The 25246-nt window shown below is 39.8% G+C and overlaps 1 protein-coding gene across 3 annotated transcripts in view; it reads left to right on the forward strand.

The window, feature by feature from the left end:
• The window catches only part of FRMD6 (FERM domain containing 6), a 429650-nt gene that overhangs the window by 363388 nt on the left and 41016 nt on the right, over nucleotides 1–25246 (forward strand). For 2 of the 3 annotated variants that reach the window (XM_044074321.1, XM_044074322.1), the window contains exons 10-11: nucleotides 4388–4562; nucleotides 20992–21327. In XM_044074321.1, coding sequence (XP_043930256.1) covers nucleotides 4388–4562; nucleotides 20992–21327 — 511 coding nt within the window. The remainder of the gene's footprint in view (nucleotides 1–4387; nucleotides 4563–20991; nucleotides 21328–25246) is intronic. The other variant, XM_044074323.1, reaches the window with a different exon arrangement.

Genomic DNA, 25246 nt, shown 5'->3' on the forward strand with positions numbered 1-25246 from the left:
ACTTGCAGCACCTGTCAGGAGACTTTCCTATTCCAGCATTAAGGTACATGCATCTGCAGTATCTGCCTGCTTGCACAGTACTCCACCTATCTTCTCGCACCCCAAGGGTGATTCGCTTCAGACCCCTAACCCCATTCCAGCATATGATCTAAATGATGTGTTAGAAAAACTAACCTTCCCCTCTTAGAACTTGCTACCATCATAATCATCATCATCAGCCCCCTTTTTCCCATTTTTCTACATGGGGTCGGGGTATCATGTTAACTGTTGCTGACTGTCTTAATGCAGTGCCACACTCCTGCCTTCAACACTCATGCCTGACTGTCGCAGATCTTCTTTCACACAATCCATCCACCTCTTTGCTGGACGTCCTTGCTTCCTCTTACCTTCTACCTGTCTGTCCCAAATCTTCCTCACCAGATTGTCTTCTGCTTTTCTAGACATGTGCCCAAACCACCGTAGTCAGTTCTCTTTGATCTTTTCTGCAAATGGAGCTACTTTGACTTCTGCTCTTATGTCCTCATTTCTTTGTCTGTCCCACAGTGTTCATCCTATCACCTTTCTCAGTCACTTCATTTCCATCACCTCTAGCTTCTTCAACTGTTCTGCCTTTACTGTCCAGGTTTCTGTACCATACAGTAGTACTGGTCGCATCAATGTCTTGTACACCTTAGTTTTCAGCTTCTTTGGAATTCTTTTGTCATAGACTACACCTGATACTCTATGCCAGTTGGCTGCAGCCCCTCTGATTCTAGCTTTGACCTCCTCATTCAGACTACCCTTCTCCTCAGCTACTCCTCCCAGATACTTGAAGCTGTTTACCTGTTCCACTATCTTCCCATCTATCTCTATTCTCAGTTTCTTCTGATTTCCCCAATCTGCTGCCATTATCACTGTCTTATCTGTGTTTAGTTTCATCCCATGTGCCTTCAAATTTGCATTCCATTCTCCTATCCTTTGCTGAAGTTTTAGCTCAGAGTCTGCCTGTACTGTCACATCGTCTGCATACAGCAACTTTGTTGATCTGTCCCCTCCATCCTATTTGCTAATATAGTCCATCACCAGTATGAACAGCAGTGGGCTCAGAGCTGAACCCTGATGTACACCCACACCCACTGGGAACCCCTCTGTGAGACGGAACACTGTCCGTACTTGAGTCATTGGGTCCTTGTACATAGCCTGCACTAATTCTGCTAATGTTTTTGGGACTTCAAACCACCGCAGTACTGCCCAGATCAGCTTTCTTGGGACCTTGTCATATGCTTTCTCCAAACCTAGGAATGCCCAGTTGGACTCTCTCCTCATCTCTAGCTTCTTCTCAAGTATCTGTCTCATTGCAAACATCGGGTCAGTTGTGCTGCATCCTGGTCTGAATCTAAACTGTTCATCTCCCATCTTACATTCTACTACTCTGCACATCCGTTTATCAATTACCCTCTCCAGAACTTTCATGCAATGTGATAGGAGTTTGATGCCTCTGTACTGCTCACAGTTGTGGATGTCCACTTTGTTCTTGTACACTGGCACAAGTATGCTTATTCGCCAGTCATCTGCGATACGCCTTTCTCTCCACACTGGTATTAGTACCCTCAGGAGCCATTTCTCCCCTATCTCACCCAGCATCTTTGTCATATCTGCTGTGACCTCATCTGAGCCTGCTGCTTTCCCTGACTTCATCTTCCTTAGTGCTGTTCTTACTTCTTCTAGGGTGGGCTTCCTCCTCTTCTCTCATTGTAGTCTGTTTCTGGGGCAGTACAGCTTCTGTGGGGTTTTCTTCATTCAGAATCTGCTGGAAATAATCCTTCCATCTGCCTTTGATGTCCTCTGGGCTGGTGAGCAGGTTGTTGCTGGCATCCCTTATGAAGGGTCACTTTCCAGAAGTTGGTACAGTGCCTCCAATGCCCTATTCTTTGCTATTGCAACTTCTTTCTTAGCTTCTTTATTAGCCAACCAGTACTCCTTCCCAGCCTGGTCAGTCTTTTCTGTCTCCCACTTCTTCCTGCACTCCTTTTTTCTTTTGATGACTTCCTGGACTTCTGCATTCCACCACCAGCTTTCCTTATGTACCTTATTTCCATACCTGGCTCAGCCACATATCTTTTCTGTAGTCCTAACACATGCTGTTTTTAGGCACTGCCATTCTTCTTCAACTCCACCTATTTCCTCCTCCTCTTGGGGTGCTAGAGCCCTAAGTAATTCCTTGAACTGTTGTACTTTCTCTGCAGTCAACTTCCAGGTCTTCAGCCTGGTCTCTGTTGACCTTAGAGCCTTCTCTGACCACTGCTTCCAGCTGATTGTGGCAACTAGTGGTTTATGCTGTGGGCCGACTGTTTCACTGGGGATGACTTTGCAATCATGGATTCTGCCCCAGTGCCTTTTCCTTACTAGGAGGAAGTCTACCTGAGTTGCATGTTGACTACTGTTGTATGTGATCTTGTGACTGTCTCTCTTTCTGAATCATGTGTTGGCTACTATCAAGCCATTTGCCATACAGAAGTCTAGAATGGCTTCTCCTTCTTTATTCCTGTTGCCCCACCTGTGTGGACCCAGGCAGTCCTCATATCCTGTTCTGTCTGTCCCGATATGTGCATTCAAGACACCCATTATCAACACCAATTCAGGTTGTCCTGCTTTATCTAGTAGGTCCTGCAACTGCTGTCTGAATGCACTCTTTTCCTCACTATCACAACCCTGCTGTGGGGCATAGGCTGAGATTATGAATACTGCCCTATCATTACACTGGCTTCTGACTGCCATGCGTCTGTCATTAATTCTGATGATATCCCTTACTGCCTTCTGAAGCCTGTCTCTCACCACAATTCCTACACCATTTCTAGCCTGCCCTCCATCTGAGTAGTAGAGACTGGATCCCAGGCCAAGTGGGTTTGCTGCACTGCTCTTCCATCTCGTCGCCTGGATACATAGGATGTCCAGCCTCCTCCGTATCATCATGTCATCCACTTCCAACCTACTACCAGTGCCTCTCTAAAGGTGCTCACCTGGAAGATCACCTTCCTCATAGCTGTTATATCAGCTAGGAGAGTTTCTGAGCTACAGACCATCATGTATTAAAGAACCATTCACTGTCTTCCATAGGGATAGAGGGTCGCCCTCAGAACAAACTCATCCTTTATGCCTAAGGAGGTATCAAAACTTACTTTAAGCCAGGCTGTTCACCTGCCAGTCTTCTGAAATCCACAGAACAGGGAAGAGCAAGGCCTCCACTCCCTAGATGTGTACAGATAATCAGGTACTGTCTAGAAAGGATAAAAAGCCCTAATGGGGCAGAGCAATTGCTAGTGGCTTTCACAGTGGTTAAAGACTGTTTTCAAACAAGCCATCTGTCAATGGATAGCTAACTGCATCAAGTTCTGTTACTGACACTGTAGTAAGGATTTAGGTGGGCACATTAAACCACTCCACCAGATATAGGGTGATTACCACTGCGTTCCTCAAAGGAGATCCCCCCCTTGCCATCCTAGAGGCAGCTACATGGAACTCAGTGCACACCTTTACAAAGCATCATAACCTAGGCAATGTCTCCAAGGCTAGAGCAGGTTCCACTTCTACCATCCTTCAAATTCTTACTTCCCAAGGTCATACAGATGATCTGCCACACAAGTGTTGGCTGTGGGAGTCCTCCCGAGAATCAGTAATGTAATACTGACTACGGAACAGAGTACAGTTGTGTCTCACTTACCATAATTAAGATGTTTGAGTAGATCAGTGTTTTAGTATATACTCCCATCCTTCAGCTCCTCTATCTGCTGACCACTTTTGTTACTCTTTCTGGATGTAGGGGGTAGAGGAGTTTTTCAGCAGACAATCCTCTTATCTTCATCATCTCCTCTCTGCCTCCTCTGTTTTTGTTTCTTTCTGCTTCTCACTTAAATCCAGACAGCTGGGAAGGTTGTGCTGTCCTCAGGTGTCAGACTGTCCATTCACTCTTTAGAAAGACCTGAAGGTGGCACAGACAGAACCCCTTCTTATCCCCTGACATCCAGCCATCGGTCTTTGGACGTCTATCTGCTAGGAATAGTGTAAAGACAATTGAAATCGGGCCTGTCGCCAGCTTCTGCATGGCAGGAAAACCCAAAAATCAGTACTGTAATGTTGATCTACTCAAACATCTACAATTATGGTAAGTGGGACACAACTGCACTTTTCCAATAATTTATCAGTTCTAGGAAGTTTTTTTTTTTTTATTTTTCACTTTGAAAAACTTCTAAGGTGGCATATCTGTTTTCTTTTCCCTTTCTATCTTGACTTTAAAACATGAAAGAATCAGAGTACATAAACACAGAAGAACTTACTACTGAAAACTGAGATTTAACTTTCTTTGCCAGTGTCTAGACTATTGTTATATTTTTGTCTCCCTTCCCAACAGGGTAAAAAGTTTGAAATTTTGCCTGATGGCTTGCCATCCGCGAGGAAGCTTATTTACTACACAGGATGTCCTATGCGCTCAAGGCATTTGCTACAGCTGCTAAGTAGTAGTCATCGTCTCTTCATGAATATTCAACCAATTCTACGACAAGTCCGAAAATTTGAAGAAAATGAAGGTATGTGTGTGAGAGAGGAGACTCAAACAGATTAGTGGATCTGTGTTCCTCTAGCAACGCACACTGTGCTTTGAAGCTTTACAGAAACAATAATACTTTCTAGAAATTTTTAATAGTTTGTTTAATAGTTTGAATAAGTAAAGTTTTATTACATCAGTTTTAAAATTTCTTTTTTTTTCAGTTGTATGTTTGCTTTTTTATAAGATTGCAAGCATTTTTTTTTTTTTTTGCATTTACAATGTGAAATATTCTCACTTGATGCTGTGAGAATTGGAGAATATGCCCATGGATTTTTAAATGTATAACATAAAGTGAAATGGATATTGACTTCATGTAGATGCTGAATTTTATGCATCATTTTTGAATAAATGGCAATTTATTGTCACTGTTCCAGTGTGACACTCATAGATTGCAGTCAGTAATAAGTATGGTTGCCCAGTAGCAAAAGAATGTTTCCCTACATAGCACTTAGATGTTTGTTGATTTATTCATTTATGTAGTAATGTACGTATATATGTATGCATTTTTTTTCTCTAGGGTGGCAGGCCTCAGCTCCCGTAATATCAGATATAATCTACATGGATTTCAGATTCTGTCATGCAGTGAATCATTTTCCGTATCAATTAGATTTTGCTAGAATATCATATTCTAGGACTTCTCTCAGCAAATTACAGTTGTAGTCCAAGATCTACAACATCCAGTATATATTTTATTGATTAATTTAGGAGTGAAGTATGTGCTATACCATATCTTAGTCTCATAGATTTTAAACAAGATAATGGAGCTTCCCTGAAGCATGATTGCTTTTTGTCCAATGGGATGAATGCATCAGTGAGAACTGCATTAATTCATTAGCAAAATCCGTACGCTTTTTTTGGCTAAGATTTGTGATAAATTGTATCGAAGACCTTGTAATGGAAGATCAACTCAGACTTCACTGTTTTTATAATCCGGTAAAACATATTGTTTGACCATTTACCTTTTAACACTGGAGATAGAATGGTTTGTCTTAGCCGATGACAGAAGAAAATAACCTTCTCCTAAACTCATGCTGGATTTCAATTCCGCTGTACCTAGTAATTTACCAGCATTGCTTAGACCAGATATTTTTTAACTATGCAATTTGGCAGAAGAAGAGACCGATTTGGAGAAGGATTGAGTTTGAAATCACTCCTCAGTATAACATCTAATTATCTAAAGAGAAGAGACCAAACTTTGACTGAGATTCCAGAGGTCCTGTACTGCTGTTATGTTGAGTTAAGTTTAAACTGACATCTCAGTTTTGGAACAGATGAGAACATGAATATTATTTTTAGGATGTCTAACAATAGCCAGGTGGCAACTACATTAAGACACCAGTAAAATACTTCAAAGTTAGGGGCTTGAACACCACATTCAGAAAAAAGTTAACATACAGTTCTAGGGTGACATAGTTCAACTTAAACAACCCTTTGGCTCTTATCTTTCCACCAAAATTGTTGAACTCATTTAAATATGACGAAAAAACACCCTCTATTAGGTAGAGCAAGACATGCCCACAGTAGTCAGAGTAAGCAAGGCAAAATATCTTTTTCATAACATTAATATTATAAATAGCAGTGAAAGGGGAGCTACTTCTCATGATCAGGCATCAGTTTGGTTCTGAAATCCAAATGCTGAAATTAGAAATCACTTTGGCTATGAGATTATCCAAGGCATTTTTTTCATTCTTCTTTCATAAGTTCATAATTTAGTACCAGGCTAACTATGCTTGTGAGACATTCTAAACCAAGCCAATTACCCTATGTGAGAATCAAACCATGCACCTTGTGCCTATAAGGCAAACACCTTAACCACTATGCCAGCCTCCCACCCTGATGCAGAAGGATGAAACTCTGACTATAACGTAGATGTCCCATGCTCAAAAAGGCAGCACCAGGCACTAAATGGGCCAGGAGAATGGGAGTGAGGGATCATTGCCAGGTCGCCCATCCTGGGGGTAGGGGGGCATCACAGGCTTACCACTAGGGTATCATCTAAACAGAGAAAGAACTAAGCATTGCATCTATGGTGAACATAACCATGGCGCACTGCACTAGCTGAGGAAGTCATGCTTTCAACAGATGTCAGCACACCCAGTTACAGGCATGCTCAGATTATTTTTTTGCCTTATTACTAAATTTTCTAGAAATTGATTAAATAGAAAGGGGATAGAAATCATGCCTGCCTAGAACCAGAGCGAAAGCATAAGAATGCTGAGGAGATTATGTTAGCTGTATTCACAGCTGTAGTTGAGGAATATTGCTCTGTTATTTATGTAACAAAATTATCTGGAATATTCATAACTTCAGTAATAAAAAGACTCAATTAACTGTACCAAAAGCTTTTTTATCATCAGAGCCCAAGGGCCCTACATATGTTTTGCTTCAACCAGGATGTAACACTGTTCATACCTGCTCATAAGCATTACACCCTTAACAAAGTCAGCTTTCTGACTTTGAAGATTCAGAAGAGTGGGATGGTATAATAGTTAACGTCTTCACCTCATAAACACAAAGTACAACATTTGATTCTGACCTCCAGTTATTGGCTAGATTTAAAATGACCATTCAAGGCAGTTAGCTTAGTATGAACCTATAGGCCTATCGCTTATTGACTCCAATTACAGTGACATTTACTCTTTCAGTCAGTTTCAAACAATGCTGATATACCCCCTTCCAAAGCATATACCTAAAGGATGTAGTTATACTGCTGTTATACGTGTTTTTTGATACCTTTCCATGTACTGTTTTAATAAGTGACATAGTATAGACATGCCTTCTATATAATATTTGTTAAATGCAAAATGTTTGCTAATGCAACTGTGCCCTGTGCCATACAATGTCATGCATGCATCATTAATCTTCTTCTTCTTCTTCTTTTGGCTGCTCCCATTTGAGGTCGCCACAGCGGATCATCTGTTTCCATTTCTTCCTGTCCTCTGCATATTGCTGTGTCACACCAACCACCTCCATGTTCTCTCTCACCACATCCACAAACCTTACCTTAGTTCTTCCTGTTTTCCTTTTACCTGGCAGCTCCATCCTTAGCATCCTTCTCCCAATGTTCCCAGCATCCTTCCTCAGCACATGTCCAAACCAATGCAATCTCGCCTCCATGGCTTTGTCTCCGAACCATCCAACCTGAGCTGGCCCTCTAATATACTCATTCCTAATCCTGTCCATCCTTGTCACATCCAATGCAAATCTTAACATTTTAACTCTGCCACCTCCAGTTCTGACTCCAGTCTTTTCATCAGTGCCACCATCTCCAACCCATGTAACATAGCTGGTCTCACTACCATCTTGTAGACCTTCCCTTTCACTCTTACTGGTAGCCGTCTGTCACAAATCACTCCTGACACTCTTCTCCACCCACTCCACCCTGCCTGTACTCTCCTTCACCTCTCTTCCACACTCACCATTACTCTGAACTGTTGATCCCAAGTATTTAAACTAATCCTTCTTTGCCAGCTCTTCTCCATGCATTCTCATTATTCCTTTGTCCTCCCAATCATTCACACACATATATTCTGTCTTAGTCCTGCTGACCTTCATTCCTCTCCTTCCTAGAGCATATCTCTACCTTTCCAGGGTCTCTTCAACCTGTTCCCTACTCTCACTACAGATCACAATATCATCTGACATCATAGTCCACAGAGACTCCTGTCTGATTTCAACTGTCAACCTGTCCATCACCATTGCAAATAAGAAAGGGCTCAGAGATGATTCTTGATGTAATCCCACCTCCTCCTTGAATGCATCCATCACTCCTACTGCAGATCTCACCACTGTCACATGGCCCTCGTACATATCCTGTACCACTCTTACATACTTCAATGCCACTCCCGACGTCTTCATGCAATACCACAACTCCTCTCTAGGTACTCTGTCATATGCTTTCTCTAAGTCTAAAAAGACACAAGGCAGCTCCTCTATACTTCTCCATCAACACCCTCAGAGCAAACATTGCATCTGTACTGCTCTTTCCCAGCATGAAACCATAATGCTGTTCAGTAATCATCACCTCCCTTCTTAACCTAGCTTCCACTTCTCTTTCCCATAACTTCATGCTGTGGCTGATCAATTTTATCTCTCTGTAGTTACTACAGCTCTGCACATCACTCTTATTCTTAAAAGTTGGTACCAGTACACTTCTTCTCCAATCCTCAGGCATCCTATCACTTTTCAAAATTTCATTAAACAATCTGGTTAAAAACTCCACTGCCATCTTTCCTAAACACTTCCATGCTTCCACAGGTATGTCATCTGGACCAACAGCCTTTCCTTCTTGCTAATCCATTGCACTTCCTAATTCACTATCACCACATCACCCAACCTGCTCTCTCTCATTCTCTTCATTCATCAGCCCCTCAAAGTACTCTTTCCATCTGTTCAGCACACTCTCCTTGCTTGTGAGTATGTTTCCCTCGTTATCCTTCATCGTCCTAATGCGCTGCACATCTTTCCCAACTCAGTCCCTTTGTCTAGCCAGTTGGTACAGGTGTTTTTCTCCCTCCTAAGATTCCAGCCTTTCATATAGCTTGCCATACACCTTATCCTTAGCCTTCACTATCTCTCTCTTCATCATATGTTTCATCTCCTTGTACTCCTGTCTACTTTCTTCATCCCTCTGACAATCCCACTTCTTCTTCACCAACCTCTTCCTCTGTATACTCTCCTGTACTTCCTCATTCTACCACCAGGTCTCCTTGTCCTCCTTCCTCTGTCCAGAGGACACACCGTGCAGATTTCTAGCTGTTTACCTTACCACCTGTGCTGTAGTTGCCCAGCTATCTGGTAAATCTTCACTGCCACACAGTGCATATCTTAATTCTTCCCTGAACTTAACCTCACAATCATCCTTTTTCAACTTCCACCATTTGATCCTTGGCACTACCCTCACTCTCTTCCTCTTCTTCTTGATTGCCAATGTCATCCTACAGACCACCATCCTATGCTGCGTAACTACGCTTTCCCCTGTCAACACTTTACAGTCTCCAATCTCCTTCAGACTGGCCCTCCTGCATAGGATATAATCCACCTGTGTGCGTCTTCCTCCACTCTTGTACGTCATCCTGTGCTCCTCCCTCTTCTTAAAAATACGTATTCACCACAGCCATGTCCATCCTTTTTACAAAATTCACTACCATCTGACCTTCTGCATTCCTTTGTTTAACACCATATCTACCCATCACCTCCTCATCCCCTCTGTTCCCTTCACCAGCATGCCCATTGAAATCTGCTCCAATCACCACTCTCTGCCACTTTATCCAATCCAAGTTACTTCAAAATGTTTCTTTCTCATTCATCGCACACCAACTTGCTGAGCATATGCACTAACAACATTCATCTTCACACCATCAATTTCCAGCTTCTTAAACATCACTCTGTCCAACACTCTTCACCTCCACAACACTCTTGACATACTGTTCCTTCAGGATAACCCCTACCCCATTTCTCCTCCCATCCACACCATGGTAGAACAATTTGAACCCACCTCCGATACACCTGGCCTTACTCCCCTTTCATCTGGTCTCATGCATGCACAATGTATCAACCTTCCTTCTCTCCATCATATCACCTAGCTGTCTCCCTGTACCAGTCATACTGCCAGCATTCAAAGTTCCTACCCTTACTTCCACACTCCTAACTTTCTTCCTGCCTCCAGGCATGCCTTCCGCCTCTTCTTCTCCTCCTCCTCCTGCGGCCAAAAGTAGCCGAATTTCCACCAGCACCCTGTTGGCTAACAGTACTAGTGGTGGTCGCTGTTAATCCAGGCCTCGACCAATTCAGTATGGAAATCTATATTGTTGTCTGCATATATGATATGGCAACAATTTTGCACTGAATGCCTTTCCTGACGTAACCCTCCCCTCCCTCAGATACATGCATCATTAATGTTAATATCAAATACGATGTTCAGATTTGTGAAAATATGAATGCAGTATTCACTCAGCACCATCCTCCATGCACACAGGGCTTATTTTAATAGAATATCAGCAAATGAGGGCCATCTAAGTATGTGACCCAACCCAAAGATAAATTTCCTTGCATTTTTGCAATGACTTGTTGAATTCCCTCAACATTTTTTAATGCATAGTCTTCTTAGGAAATAGGTTCAGCTCACCTGTGAAAAAGTATCTTTGCATTTTGCAAAAATTTTAAGGCATTCACCAATGACCTGACAGCAAATAAACAAAAAAATATATGCTCTACACCTTTTAATGACTCCAGATACTTCTGCAGTGGCACTTACTTTGTAAGACATTCCAAAAAGAATCAGGCCTGTTTACAGTTTCATATGCTGTTGTCACCTTGTCTTTCACTTGTATTTATTTGTTCAGTTCCTTTACAAACATGCTGTCTTAGTTCAGTGAATCTTGCCTTTCTGACTCTGAGGAGATCTAGAACAAATCTGCATCCAAGGTGTCTTTAGCTAGATTTAACTTTTTTTTTTTTTTTTGATGACCTGTGTTTGCCTATTATTAAACTGCTCCACTATGCTTTTCCTCTTCTTGCTACTGTAACTGTGGTGTATGCTGTTGTTTTGTCATTCCCTACACAGGAGGTGCCTTCTTTATAATGCATTTTATATAATTTAAACAATGAGATTACAATCAATAGGTATTGATTTAATATGGGTTGTAAGGAATTACATGCTACAGGAGAATGAAGCCTTCAATGCACACTTGCTTCATTTGGTAGTATCGCATTAACGGTGTAATTACAATGTTGTTATTAGCACATTTACAGTTCACTAATATATAAGTAGAGACCAAGGCATAGCAGTACAGTTTGCTCTGCTAGCATTCAGCTCTTACCACTTTCATGCTCATTCATCCGAAAGGAATGCTTTGTAATGGCCACTTCTAAAACTCATATGCATGAACTGCATGTAACTCACAGGGATGTACCAAATGTGGAATTTATCCAAGTGTTGTTGAAATGGCAGCTGTGCTTATAAAGTGATTCGCAGGATTTGTTTCTGAGCCCTGTGGAATGCTGAAAGGCTTTTCTCTGTAAACAGCAAAATAGTTTTCTACAGATCAATGAAACCACTGATTACATCAAGCTGCAAAAGGGAATGGTTGATTTAATCAAACTAAGAATTGCTAATCCATAAAAATGATTACTCCTTTACAAAGTTTGAATTTCTCTGCCAGCAGAATTATGGGTATTCTCTGAAAATTCCATCAAAGTTGGAAATTCTATGGTGTTATTAGCACAGTGTTTTTTTTTCAGTTCTGTACACTGCAGTGGAAACTGGATGCCACATGGAATGAGTTCCCTTTCTTCATATTTGACCTTGAAAAAATGTCACTTTTCTGAAGCATTGTTGCAGTTACTGCCCCCTCACGATATTTTGCTACAGTAAGGCTAGAGTATGCCAGATTTACTGTCTTGTATTCTCTACAGTTAAACACATTAATGGTATTAGTTCAAACATCAGTTATTGGTGCACTGTTTGCATTACTCACACACAAAAACAGTACAAATAACCACGATGCAAATTGCTGCTGTATAATACTTTAATTCATTAACGCTTATGTAGTGTGGAATGTCACGCGTCTAGCAGCCTGCTCACATCTTGCATTCCATATAATTTTCTGAAAAATAAACTTAAAAAGCATAAGCTAAACAAATGTAAATAGTTTATGAACAATAAAAGCCACTAAAACTGTACAAATGTCAGTCAGTAAGAAATATTCTTTAGTGATAATAGTCAGTGCATTCATAGTATTTTCCATAAATTCTGTAATATATTATAATGCACACAAACCCAAAATTATATTTGTCTAAAACTTTCACAAACAAATGCTCTTATCTTGAAAACTGTACAACCAAACACATATTGTCAGAAAACTTTTTGTTAACCTGGCATAAGCTTTCACATGACAATAAGAAATTCCTCTATAAATGCATGTTTATTGAGATATTTACAGAAATATGAATACAAATGTCTAATTGAATAATTAGCAATATAAGTAATACTGGATATCTCTCAAGATGTGCAACTTACAGTGCAGATATCAAATAAAGCTTTCTGCAACAACTGGTAAGGTTTCACCCAATGTCATACAATTTGTAAGTCAGTTATTTTTTGAAGTATTAAGTACATATGGAAATATTGCTTATTTTCATAATTTTTAACAAACAACTAGCACTATTTCCAGTATAGTGTGATATAAACCAGCATTTTCAGTGAATAGTCCTGTCTGCCTCATTAATGTTTCTCACCATACACCTCAATAAAACGTAGGTCTCTCAGTTACGAAAATATCAACATTAATGTGAAAATATGAATAATAAGTTACAAACCAAGATTAATTTCTCTACTGCAGGATGCCCTAGATTAACAATCTTGGTGTCATTTTGTTAATAACTCCTTGCCTTTTCTAACACTGCCTGTTATTGTCTGGTAAGTCATTTAGTTAAAGAAGACAGACCCAAAAAAGTTCTGGAAGTCACAAGGAGGTATGAATGTGAACTGGTAGTATACAAAAAGGCATTATAGGCTTGAGTCACTTAACTACTTGCTCACTTGTTTTGCTAATTTATGCCTAACATTTTGCAGAATTTAATTTTTGCTTTATTACTGACTTACATTTTTTCTTGCAAGAAATTATGCTATTATAATTTTGCTATAATAAATTAGGAGTGTTTTCTCACCCTGTAGCCTAATTAGCTTACATCTGGTTTTGCTGTACATAGATAGCATTTCACCAAATTTGTGAAGCCAATTGCCTCAGTGCAATAGTGTTCACTACCTGCAACAACATCCGTTTCACTGCACATAATTTAGGGTGAGATTTAGAAAAAATAGTTTTAGTGCAACTTGGTAGTGCATGGATTAAGACAGCAAGAAACACCTGATCACAAAATAGTAATTCAGAAACAGGACTGCATATTCAGTCCTGTGTTTACATCATCCTCTTTTGTTGCTATGGATATGGGATAATGTAGACCGCAGTATAAAAAGAATAAAGGAAGTACATTATAAAAAATAATAATAACCATCATAATATAGTAATAACATTTTTTGCCTTATATCTATCTGTCTATAGCTATTTATGTGTGTGTGTGTGTGTGTGTGTGTGTGTGTGTGTGTGTGTGTGTGTGTGTGTGTGTGTGTGTGTGTGTGTGTGTGTCTGTTACAACAAACAGGATCAGGATATTATATGCAAAGCCATGGAAAGACTTATTATGGAAGTAATCAGTTAGGGCATATGGAACCTTCAAACACTGTACCTGTCTGAGTTTGGATTTATTAAGGGCAGGTCATGCTTACTCAATGTGGTGGATTTCTTTGAAAAGGTCACCAAAGCAATGGAAGAAGGCTGAATGGAACACACCACATACCTCAACCTGGCCAAAGCTTTTGACACAATCCCCCACTCAGGCATAAAAGAAAAGCTAAATGTACCGGGAATAAACCCTTATGCCCACCCATTGGATTGCCAACTGGCCCACAGATAGGATGCAGGAGATCACTTAGTCATCTTTCAGGAAGGTTTGCCTGAAATAAATAACTGGTGACAAAATCATGGACTGAAACTAAATGCCCAAAAATGCATTACTGTATCCCTTGGGAAGTCATCTACCCCACAGAACCACCATATTGACAATATGCCCCTAAGAGATGACCCAGTTGTTTAGGATTTGGGAACTTATGTGGACTGTGACCTAACTTTTGATCAACGTATATCCATTGTTGTAAGAAAGTCCTTCTGTATTTCACAGCTTATAAATAAAGTGATTGTGTCTGAATCCAGGGATGTCATTGACCCCTTTTACTCAGCCCTCATTAGGCCAATTATTGAATATAATGCTCCTTTGGTATGTATCTGTCCAGACACATGCAACAGCTGGAATGTCCACACAGATACCTTGCTAACAGGATACAAGGCTTGAACAACATGTCCTACATGGATCAACTTAAAGTCCTGTCACTATACTTAGTATCCTTCAGACTGCTAAAATGTGACCTGTGTCTGGAATACAAGGCATTCTCCGACCTATAAGGATGGATTTACTGCACATCAGCTAGTCAAATTACATTAGAAATACTCAGTCTAGGGGTTTAAATCTCTTTTGCAACATCAACAGAACAGTTTAGAGGGACAGATATATCTTACTGAGGATACTGTTGCTCTGGAACAGACTTCCCATTCACGTAAAACAAAGTTTATCCTTGTCTGTATTCAAATGCAACTTGAATCGATAGAAGGAAAACAGAAAACTTATCCTGTACTACTAATGGGCAGAGGCTGCTCCTGTGGGTCCCCTAAAATTATCTATAGTATGATCCCATTCATTCTCATTAGGGGTAATATACAATTATCAATCATGGGATGGGTAAGGCCAATCAGTAACCAAAATGGATAAGTTAATTTGAGCTCTAAAAGAGAATTTGGCTAGGCGTAAAATGGTGTGAAGGGCAACTAGCCTAATACTTAAGTTATGAACCTATGAACCTAGGATGAAAGACTCCTTCATCCTGTTTTTGTTGTAGTATTGATATGCTGTTGGTAGCTGCGATGGTACAGCGGTAGCATTGTTGCCTCACAGCAAGAGGTTCTCCTGTTCGATTCACAGCTGGAGTGCCTCCTGTGTGGAGTCTGTATGTCCTCCCCGCGGTCGAGTGGCCTCCGAAAGACATGTGTGAATGGGCGTGCCTTTGCTGAAGGTTGGGCGTTGGGCTGGCAACTCGGCACCATAAAAAAAATCTACTGCCAATCATTAGCGGACCGGAGTTCAGCTGTGGCGACCCCATAACCAGGAAAAGCCAAAAAGACAAACAACATTGATATGCTGTAGGATTCAGGATTGCGAGTGTTGTATTTGTTTACAGGTCAAAATATCAACAGTCAAAACATTGATACCAAAATATCGAGCATTAATAGAAGACTGTAAACCAGGCACTGTTGTCCACTCAGCCACTGATACAAAACAGCTCTACAATGGCTGGAATATGCACCATACCCTATGTATCAAAAACAATCTGCAACATAATAGCATTTGTCAGAAAGGTTGCTAACACCTTATGTGTTATAAATTGTACTTCCCTTCAGACAAATATGGTTATAAGTGACTTAGGTACCTATGTGGATAACTCTCTCATTTGATCATCATGTTTCTACCACACTGAGGAAATTTTTCTATCTGGCCAAGTTAATTTCTCTGGGAATTTTTTCAAGATTCAACAAAGTCATCCACCACTGTACTCAGGGATGGCCTTTGGTCAACTGGTGCCCTAGGCAAAAGGGCTGCACAGCACCCCACCCCCCAAACACATCATCCAGTGCCCCTGTCCTGGTTTACCTACACCAACCAGATTACTTTTTTCTTCTTTTTTATCACAGTTTGTTTTACTCTTCAGATTTTTTCCTGTATACATTCAACACAGTTTAAGGAAACTATTTCTTTACTACAAAAAATAAACAAATAAATAAACAAACAAATAATGAAAAAGCACCACTGTTAGAGCAGTGCCTTAAGTGACCTCCTAGTTGGCCTATGCCTAAGGCCAGATATGACTGTACTCTTCCTTTAATCAGACCCATAACTGAATGCAGTGCCCTCTTTAGAATGTACAAATACAAGCATATCACTCAACTGGAAATGCCACAGAGATTTCAAACCAAGAAAATTAAATGTCTTAAATTCTTCAATGACCCCGATAGATTAGCACAATTCTCCTTATACCTGGATGTCTGCAGGTTGCTATAAGGTGACCTGTGTCTCACTTTTCGAGCCATCAAAGTCCTATTTGACTTCCTATTTCTTCACAAAAAGTGGATTTAGAAGTCTGCACTAAGGACTCAAATCTTCACCAACAAATAAACAAGACTCGGAGGGACAGGTTCTTTAAATTCCCAGCCTTTGGAATAAGTTACCACTGGATGTTAAGCAAAGGACTACTTTGTCTGCCTTTAAGGGTAGTTTTGATGACTGGATGGGTAGAGAGAAATTTACATCAGAGTTATAATTTACAACCTGCTCCATTTTGGAAGTAAGCACTATTAAGTGCCTGAAAAAGAAGGAAAAAACGTTAAGTTTGTCTGCTTAAAGTTGCATATGGCTAGGCATCTTATGGTCCCTGTGATTGCTTGTCTAGTATGTTCCCATGCTTCTATGTTCCTACATACAAAAAAAAAAAAAACTAACAATAGTATCAGACATGGCTTGTCTGAAGAGTGGTAGTGTTATGGAAAGGGGTTTTCTAAGGGAAGGTGCAATTTTGGGTTGGGGCAGAGTTAGGGTCAGAGTTAACATACATTACTAAGGTGTCAGGAATCTTTTTTATTGCTTTCTGATTGCCTCGTGGAAAATAATTAAATATTTTTATCAGAATGAGTGTTTCTCCTTGCATTGCACACAGTATGGGGAATTCTAATCTGTTATGAAATGTTAGCACTTGTTAAGTACATTTATTAACAATCTATTAATGGATCCATAAGTGCACCTTTCTTTTCACCTGTTCAGTTTAATCTCTTGTAAAATCCTACAGTACTGTACTGTTTCTGAGGTACCTTTACAGTAGCACCAGCCATTTCAGACATATGGCCATTGAACAACAGAGTAGACTGAAATTTACAATTAACATAGAAACGCATACAACCATTCTAGTTTTCTTAGAACAAGAACACTCGTCCATCTACCTACTTAACTAAAGAAACTACTGGAAACTTCAGCAATGTGTCGTTATTCCTCCCACAGGGAGGGGATCAGACTCTTGTAGATCTGTCAGCTAAAGTTGTTTTATTTGGACTAATCCTTTATACTCTGTTTCTTGTTATTCCTGTCACCCTCTGGGTTACAGATGGGATATCAGACTTCACTCGAGCCCTCTGGATTACCTTAGTTTTCTTAAAATTGTGATGACCAGTAAAGCCATTAACTATCAAAGAAGGATTACCTACACTAAGCCATGTCCAAGTTCTAACCATACAATCATGTCCATCTAATATTACTACATACTGACATCTGCTGATTTTTGTACCCATAACTCTAGCATCGCATGCTGAAACAGTTAAACTGTCTCCTCTAGTGAGATTAGAATCGACACCCTGATACTAACTTAACCCTAAAGGCAGCAGTCTATTGCCTGAGTGTCCCTAATGCTAACCATCCCCATCAAAGAAAACGAACTTAGCCACCAGAAACAAATATTCAGTGTTTTGTTCTGTTCTCAAACATGTGAATGAGCTGGCCCGTCTCATTTTCCTGGAGCTACTCGCAGAGAGAGAAGAAGAAGAACTATCAACCCGTATTGATCTCATCTAGATCTAGATCAAGGGAGGTCATAGTCTCCCTATACTCATCACTCATCAGACCAATGATTGAGTACAATGCCCCATTCGGAATGTATCTGACCCGACACTTGCAGCAGCTGGAGAGGCCACAAAAGTTCCTCACCAAAAGGATAAAGGGTCTCAAACATCTGTCCTATGCTGCCCGACTGAAAGAACTCCAGCTCTATTCAGTCGCTTACCGCTTGCTCAGAGGTGACCTTTGCCTAACATACAAGGCCATGTCAAACCCAGATTTGATGAATATGCTTCACCTCAAAAAATCTAGATCTGTCAGAGTCAAAAGGGCGGGAGACTTAAACCTCGACACGGCTATTAATAGGACGTGCTGGAGGGATAGATTCATCACCCAAAGACTCCCTATGCTGTGGAATAAAATCCCGGTATATGTGAGGCAGAGCACCTCGCTGGCCTTGTTCAAGATAAATCTTGACCAATGGATGGGGGGATTACCTCAGTGTCACTGCTCAACAGAGGCACAGCAAAATAATGGGTATAATTCCCCATACTAAAGGGGGTGTAAGCCGCCACACTATGGGGCTAGCTTTTTGTAATGCCCTCGGGCAGATAGCCTAGTATGAACCTATGAACCTATGAACCTATGAACCTATTACTTTAAACCATTACATGAAAAAAAATTACATAATCTTTTTTTTTTTTTGAAAATCACTGTCAGTTTGTTTGCATCTTGTTCTCCTGCTTTATTCATATCTGCACACATTATTTCAAAGTTGTATCTAGTCCTGTTGTACTGATCATTAAAATGTCTGATTTCTTTTACCACCTTGGTAAAATGTGACTATAACTTTGCTGTGTTATTCATGATACAAATAAGTCTTGAACACTGATGAGACTGACGCTCCAGTCACTAGTACTTGATTAGGTACTTTATTAATTTCTTATCGAAGTAGAATTAAATGAATGGAATAAAGCCTTTTTACCAGTAACCTTTGAATAAGAGTATAGTTGTATGAGACTGATAAGTAAGTTTAATGTGGTGTTCTCGACCCCCCCCCCCCCGAATAGCATGGTACCTTTTCCTAATGGAAGTGCTTGCAGTTGGGGCATGATGATCAGCATATAGGCATTTATTCCCCTTAGCTGAATTGTCGACTGTTATTTGTTTAGTACAAGCTTCCTTAAGAATACAAATACCCAGCATGTCATGTGTAGGCTGTAGACATGCAGATTTGTCAGAAGACGGTACAGAAGTAATCCAAGTGACATTATTTAGAATAGTGTGAGTGTGTATGTGAGTGTATGATGTGAATGAATTACTGTGGCAGGTGACTGTTACTGTTGAAGTGACACCCCGACCCCATGTGTAAAAATGGAAAAAGGGGTTGTAGGTGGATGGATGGATGGATGGATGGATGGATGGATGGACGGATAGATGGATGGACTGATGGGTGAGTTAAAACTACTTCTTGAGCAAGGTGACACATGAAGGGATGACTGATAAACTGCAGACTGATAAAATCAATATCTGGGTCCCCAGTTCTGAATACACCATCCTTATGCAATTAACATCACAACACTTCAAAAGGTATATGCTGTTCTTACAAAGTTTGCATTTGTTTCACAAGATGCTCCCTTCCAGATGGCATCTCTGTATTACACCAGACCCCATGAGAGTTGTTTATGTTTTTTTGGATATGATAAAAGCTTTTTCTAAGATGCTTTCAGTTAGGAGACTGTGTCAGTCTAGAGACATTTTTTGGTGTTCTGTCTACAGAATGGTGCTTCCTGGTAGTAATGGAACATGTGCCTGGACATCTGAGGCATTCCATGATTAGCTACTGGATAATATTGTTACAGAACATATTTTTCATGTATTCCATTCTACCTTTCATGTACTGAGTTGAAAAGTTTAGGTATTACAGTTATGAAGAGCATTTACTTTTTCATTTGAGATAATGTCTTTGATTTATTTAAATAATGTTGAACTTTATTTAGCCAAGAGGCTCCTTTCCCCAAAATACAAAAACATTTCACTATCTGTTTGAACCATAAGGTAGGCATGTTCAACATGGGATTACCATGGGTCTCATGCCTTTGACCTGGGAATCAACATTTTTGCCAGAATCCACATTTGAAGTCTAAAGTGAACTATTCAAGTTCACTTGGTACATATTTCAAAACTAGTTGAATTCCTTACATGTCACACCACTATTAGATGAGACAGATGGCTTGCAATGGCCTGATGTGGATACCATGTTGAGATATCAGATCTCTGACAGCAATGTGAATGTTGCATTTTTGCCTCATCAGTGGCACGAGGAGCTTTTGTACGAGATTGATGGACACAGGTGTCTTCCACTGTTGCAACTTTTCTTTATCGTAATAATCATCATCATCATCATCATTATTATTATATTATTGTCATCTTCATTAGCAGTAATATTTCATGGTATTACATTTATTTGCAACGTGCATGTACCTTATCATCGTCACTTGTTTACTTATTTTTTACTTTGTTCTAGATTTGTTTTCCTTTTTGTATTTATGCGTCTGTATTGCTTTAATGTTTTACAATGTACCTGGATCACAGCTGAAATGGATTTGACTGGATTGATCCACCTACCTCATTAATAAACTAAAGCAAGTAAATGAAATTGCTACGTGAAGTGTGAGGGCAACAGACATGAAGGGGTTCTGTGTTACACTGTGTTTACATGTGTCAAACCTGACTTCATAAATTCACATGGAAGTGGTTTATAAAGGACAGCTGTCTGAAGTGTTTGACACTTGATTTGGAGTAAGTGAAACAATTTAATTTCTGAATGTGGAGTTTTAGTTTACCTAAATGGGCCCTTCTGTGCTGAAGACAGGAAGTACTGCAGATATCTTTTACTTTTTTAGTGTCCTCTTCCATACATAAATCTTTTTAAATTATGTGGTGACTTTGAAGGACGTTGTAAAACAGCTTAAAGAGCTTAAATACATTTAATGCTACAATTTGCATAATTGTCAGAAGTTTTAAGGTGATGCCACTGTTTAATCTACATTTAATTCACTCTGCCAGCAGGTTTTTCCCTCTTACTTACACTGCAGAGTCCATGGATTAACACCAAACAATTTTGTTTCCGTTTTTAGACAAGAAGCAGTATCGAGAATCCTATATCAGTGATACACTAGATCTGGATATCGATCAGCTGGAGAAAAGGTCCAGAGCAAGTGGAAGCAGTGCAGGCAGCTCCAGGCACAAACGTCTGTCCCGTCACTCCTCAGCGAGCCACTGCAGTTCCCATACCTCAGGCATTGAAGCAGATTCGAAACACAGGGACCTTGTTCCTGAGGATGGTTTTTCTGGTAATGCAGTGCATCGTAGACTCAAAACTTGTAGCTCTATGACAAGCCATGGCAGTTCTCACACGTCTGGTGTAGAGAGCAGCGAGAAAGAAAGACTGGAAGATGACTCACAGGATGACGGTAATGCATGCTGACAGCCCCACAAGCTAATACAGTTCCAATTCTACATTTCATGTTTGCACTTTGTTCTACATTTCTGAAGGTCACCCTTGTTTGCTTTTTTATTACTATTTTAGATCTCTGTCTCAGGTAAAAAAGCAATAATGTTCTTAAAAAAATCACTTTACAAAACTTCCTGTTTTTGAATGTAAATATGTCTTCCCTAAAGTAAATTCCACAGAGATGTTTTATTTCCATTTTATTTACTATCCTACTTTAAAGCAGCAAGTTTTTCTACTGAGTTCATGCCTATTGTGACATCATCAGATATTTTTTGGGTGAGAGAATATCTGTGCTTTCTTAATCCTATAGCTGCTGCTTAATTTTACAGCTTATTAGCTGTCAAGTCCATTAATAGGTATTTACAACTTTGTGTAACTGAAAGATTTTAAAAAATTGACTAAAAATATTCTTCTAGTCTTTAAAACATATGAAGTAAATACCTTATTAATCTGCAGAACTGTAAAAATGAAAGGCTGGTAGAAAGGTTCTGCATGTAGTCTGACAGTGCCTTATTTAAACACTGACGGTGCCATATTTAAAGAAATATTGTCTTCATCTTTATGTCCTGTTTGTAAATATCTGCCATCTCATTAAATGGTGATGCCAGTGAAGCAAGATTCTAATTCATTATGAATGGGGGTTATGAGTAAAGTGTACTGGTACTGTAAAAGACACATGGCTTCAACACTGTTTAGTGTGCATTTAATAAATACACGGTGTACACTGTTGCAGTAAAGAATGTGGCAGTCAAATTAAATGTATGTAAGAAAAAAGGATGTCATGCCCTGTGCTTCAGAAGAATCTGTTTACCCTTGCATAAGACCATTGCAGTACAGGTCTATGTCATGTAATAGAAGGTTCAACTCTGCGAGTTCGTCGAACTCACAAGAGCGAACATTCACTTTAGGGAACATTTGCATCAGTGAATTACTACAACAGGGAACGGAATTACTTGGCCAGCATAGCGACTGTCACACATATCGCAGTATGTCAAACCCACCAAGGGGGGGGGGACTGCACCCTCCACACACCCCCGCCTATATATACCAAATCCAAGATCGCACTACAGTGGGGAAAAGGGAAAATTTTCTAATGTTAGCCAAGTAATTCCATTCCCTGTTGTAGTAATTTGCTGATGTGAATGTTTGCTTAAGTGAACATTCTCATTTGTCGGCTCGACAAACGGAAGTTTGTGGAGTTAAACCTTCAGTTATATGAAATAGACCCCACAGGTACAATGATAAAGTGATGTGCTTGTATATGTCAAACAGTACCTTAAGCTGGCAAACCACCATCTCCCTTCTCATCTATAACAGGATGTAGATGCTGGTGCACAGTGCCTGTTATAGAGTGTATTACCAACATGCACATTTTTGATGCATGCTTTCTGCAGCAGCACGACATGGCTGCACTTGGCAGGTTAATTGATCATATTGACATCACTAAGAGAAGACTCAAATCCACCACACTTTAATTATGGCTGGTTTAATGAGCTGTCTAAGTTATAAAGGTATTAGAAGTAATCAGAATGCTGCTGCAGTAATTGCACCAACTCAGACCAGTCTAACGTCAGTCTTCTGTCTCAGACTTATTTGAGTCACAAATAAAAGACTAAGATTACACTGCTATCTATGCCAACCAGCTCCATCAAGTCTTTTCAGTTTAGACAGTTAGCTGAAACAGCACAGCAAACTCAGAACAGATTTTGAAATGAACTTTTTCTCTGGGGGATAAAGTTCCTGAGATATGTACGCAGGAGAAGATGCCCTGCATGTCTAATTCCAAATAGTCATATTCTTGGGGGAAAAGTGACATTCCTCAAATCCAGTAAATTTAGTTTTAGGAAGTCCTTGTGATAACCTGACTTTGACTAATGTGCTGACAACCCAAGCAAAATCATATATCCTGCATTCCGTTCAAGTACCATGAGTGACTAACCTCATTCTTTTATATCTCTGGCCATACTATTACCAGAGCTGTACCCCCAAATATATTGCACTGATTTTGGTATTAATTAGATGCTGAAAAACTTTCATTATTGTATATGACTTATGTTTGCTAGACTGAGGATTAAGCATACATGCTGTAGATGCATGAGCATGGAGCTATTATATGTAGTACAGAACTGATGCTATTACTGGTCCAGTTACAGAGCAGTCAGTGATCTTATCCCATGGCACATCCACTGTAGAAACATAAGTCTTACCAGGAAAAGTCAATATGTCAATAATGTGGCAATATTTTATCAACTATCAAATCCAGCATATTCTTAACTTGGCCCTAACTAGCTATTTATTCTTAAAGGCATGAAAAACAGCCATAGTAATTCCTATCCCAAATAGCTCCTCGTTTTTAAAATCCTCTGATTATAAACCTATTTGTCCACTCCCTCACTTAGGTAAACTGCCTCAGAAAGATAACTGTAATCATCTTACCAAATTCATATGCAAAAGTAATATGTTTTGTCATAACCAGCATGAGCTCTCAACAGGTTTTAGCACCCTAATAGCCTTAAGTACACTTATGTATGCAAACTTACCTGCGCTAATCAAGGACAACTCAGTGGACTATATTTGTTGACATGAGTAGAACTTTTGACACAGTTAATCACTCACAGCTCCTGGAAACACTGCGATCATCCAGCTTCAGCAGTTCCACTTATAACTGGCTTAACGCCCTTGCAAATAAATGTTTCCAAGTTAAATATTGCAACTCCCTCTGCTGCATTCAACACCTACCCACTAGTGTTCCTTAAGGTTCCATCCTGAGTCATATACTCTTGTGTCTTTTTGTAAACAGCCTTCCTATACTGCTGAATACACAAAACATCCTTAACTTACATACCTGTCCTTAAACAGCACCAGGTATCCAGTATCTAGTAACCATATCCTTTCAAATTGACAGAGCATTGTCAACCCATTCAAAGCCAAGTACATGGTCTTTGGTACCAACCCTGCCTCGTCTTGCTTATTAACATGTAGTTAAACCCACTAATGAGTACTCTTCCCACTTTATGAATACCATTACATTACTCTAACTACAGCAAACTTGCTTCCTGTTCTTGAAAGATCAGAGTTATTTCTACTCATGGTTATGTACACGTCCCTCAAAAAACATAACTGCCCACAGCTCTCCTGCATGCTCTACACATTATCCACTACCTCCCAGTTATACTTGCAGTCTGGCAATGCTGTGATGCTGATCAGACCTTCAGTTATACCTGCTGTCTTTGAACATGCATTCTGTATACTAAGCTGAAATCAATGGGAAAACTTCCTGCTAAACATCTGTCCCAGCCTTTCCCTGGATGAATTTAGAAAGTAGCTACTTAATCTCCTGGTCCTGTTTCCAGCACAGACCAGTAACATAAACTACCTCTAATGCTGTACTCTGCTTATCTACTGTTGTAGCAAATAACTTATCTGAAAGTACAATTCCTGTATTTATTGCAAGCGTTGTATATATACTCTATATTACATTACTGCCATCAAAGCCGCACCGCTGCCTTCTTCCTGCACCTGTCATGATTATCGTCCTTTAGATCACTTCTGTCTTACCTAAACATTTAACATTTAAGTTCTGGCTGAATGCTCCAGTGGAAACATTACTTCTTAATATCATCTCTGCACTTGTAATTGCCTTTTTATACCTCTAATATGTTAAGAATATGTATACTTTTCTATTATCTTTGCTGGTACTTTCAACTGCATATCATTGTTTTTTGCTTATTGTTATTGTTTAACTAAAAACAATCTTAATTACTACGTAAATGTACTCTATAACCCTAACCTGACTGTGGGTTAACTGAAGATCAGATTCTTAATTACTACGTAAATGCACTCTATAACCCTAAGTTGACTATGGGTTAATTCACGAT

The sequence above is a fragment of the Protopterus annectens genome, chromosome 6.part0 (assembly GCF_019279795.1).
Source record: "Protopterus annectens isolate FY-2018-M chromosome 6.part0, PAN1.0, whole genome shotgun sequence".
In the NCBI taxonomy this organism is placed as follows: domain Eukaryota; kingdom Metazoa; phylum Chordata; order Ceratodontiformes; family Protopteridae; genus Protopterus; species Protopterus annectens.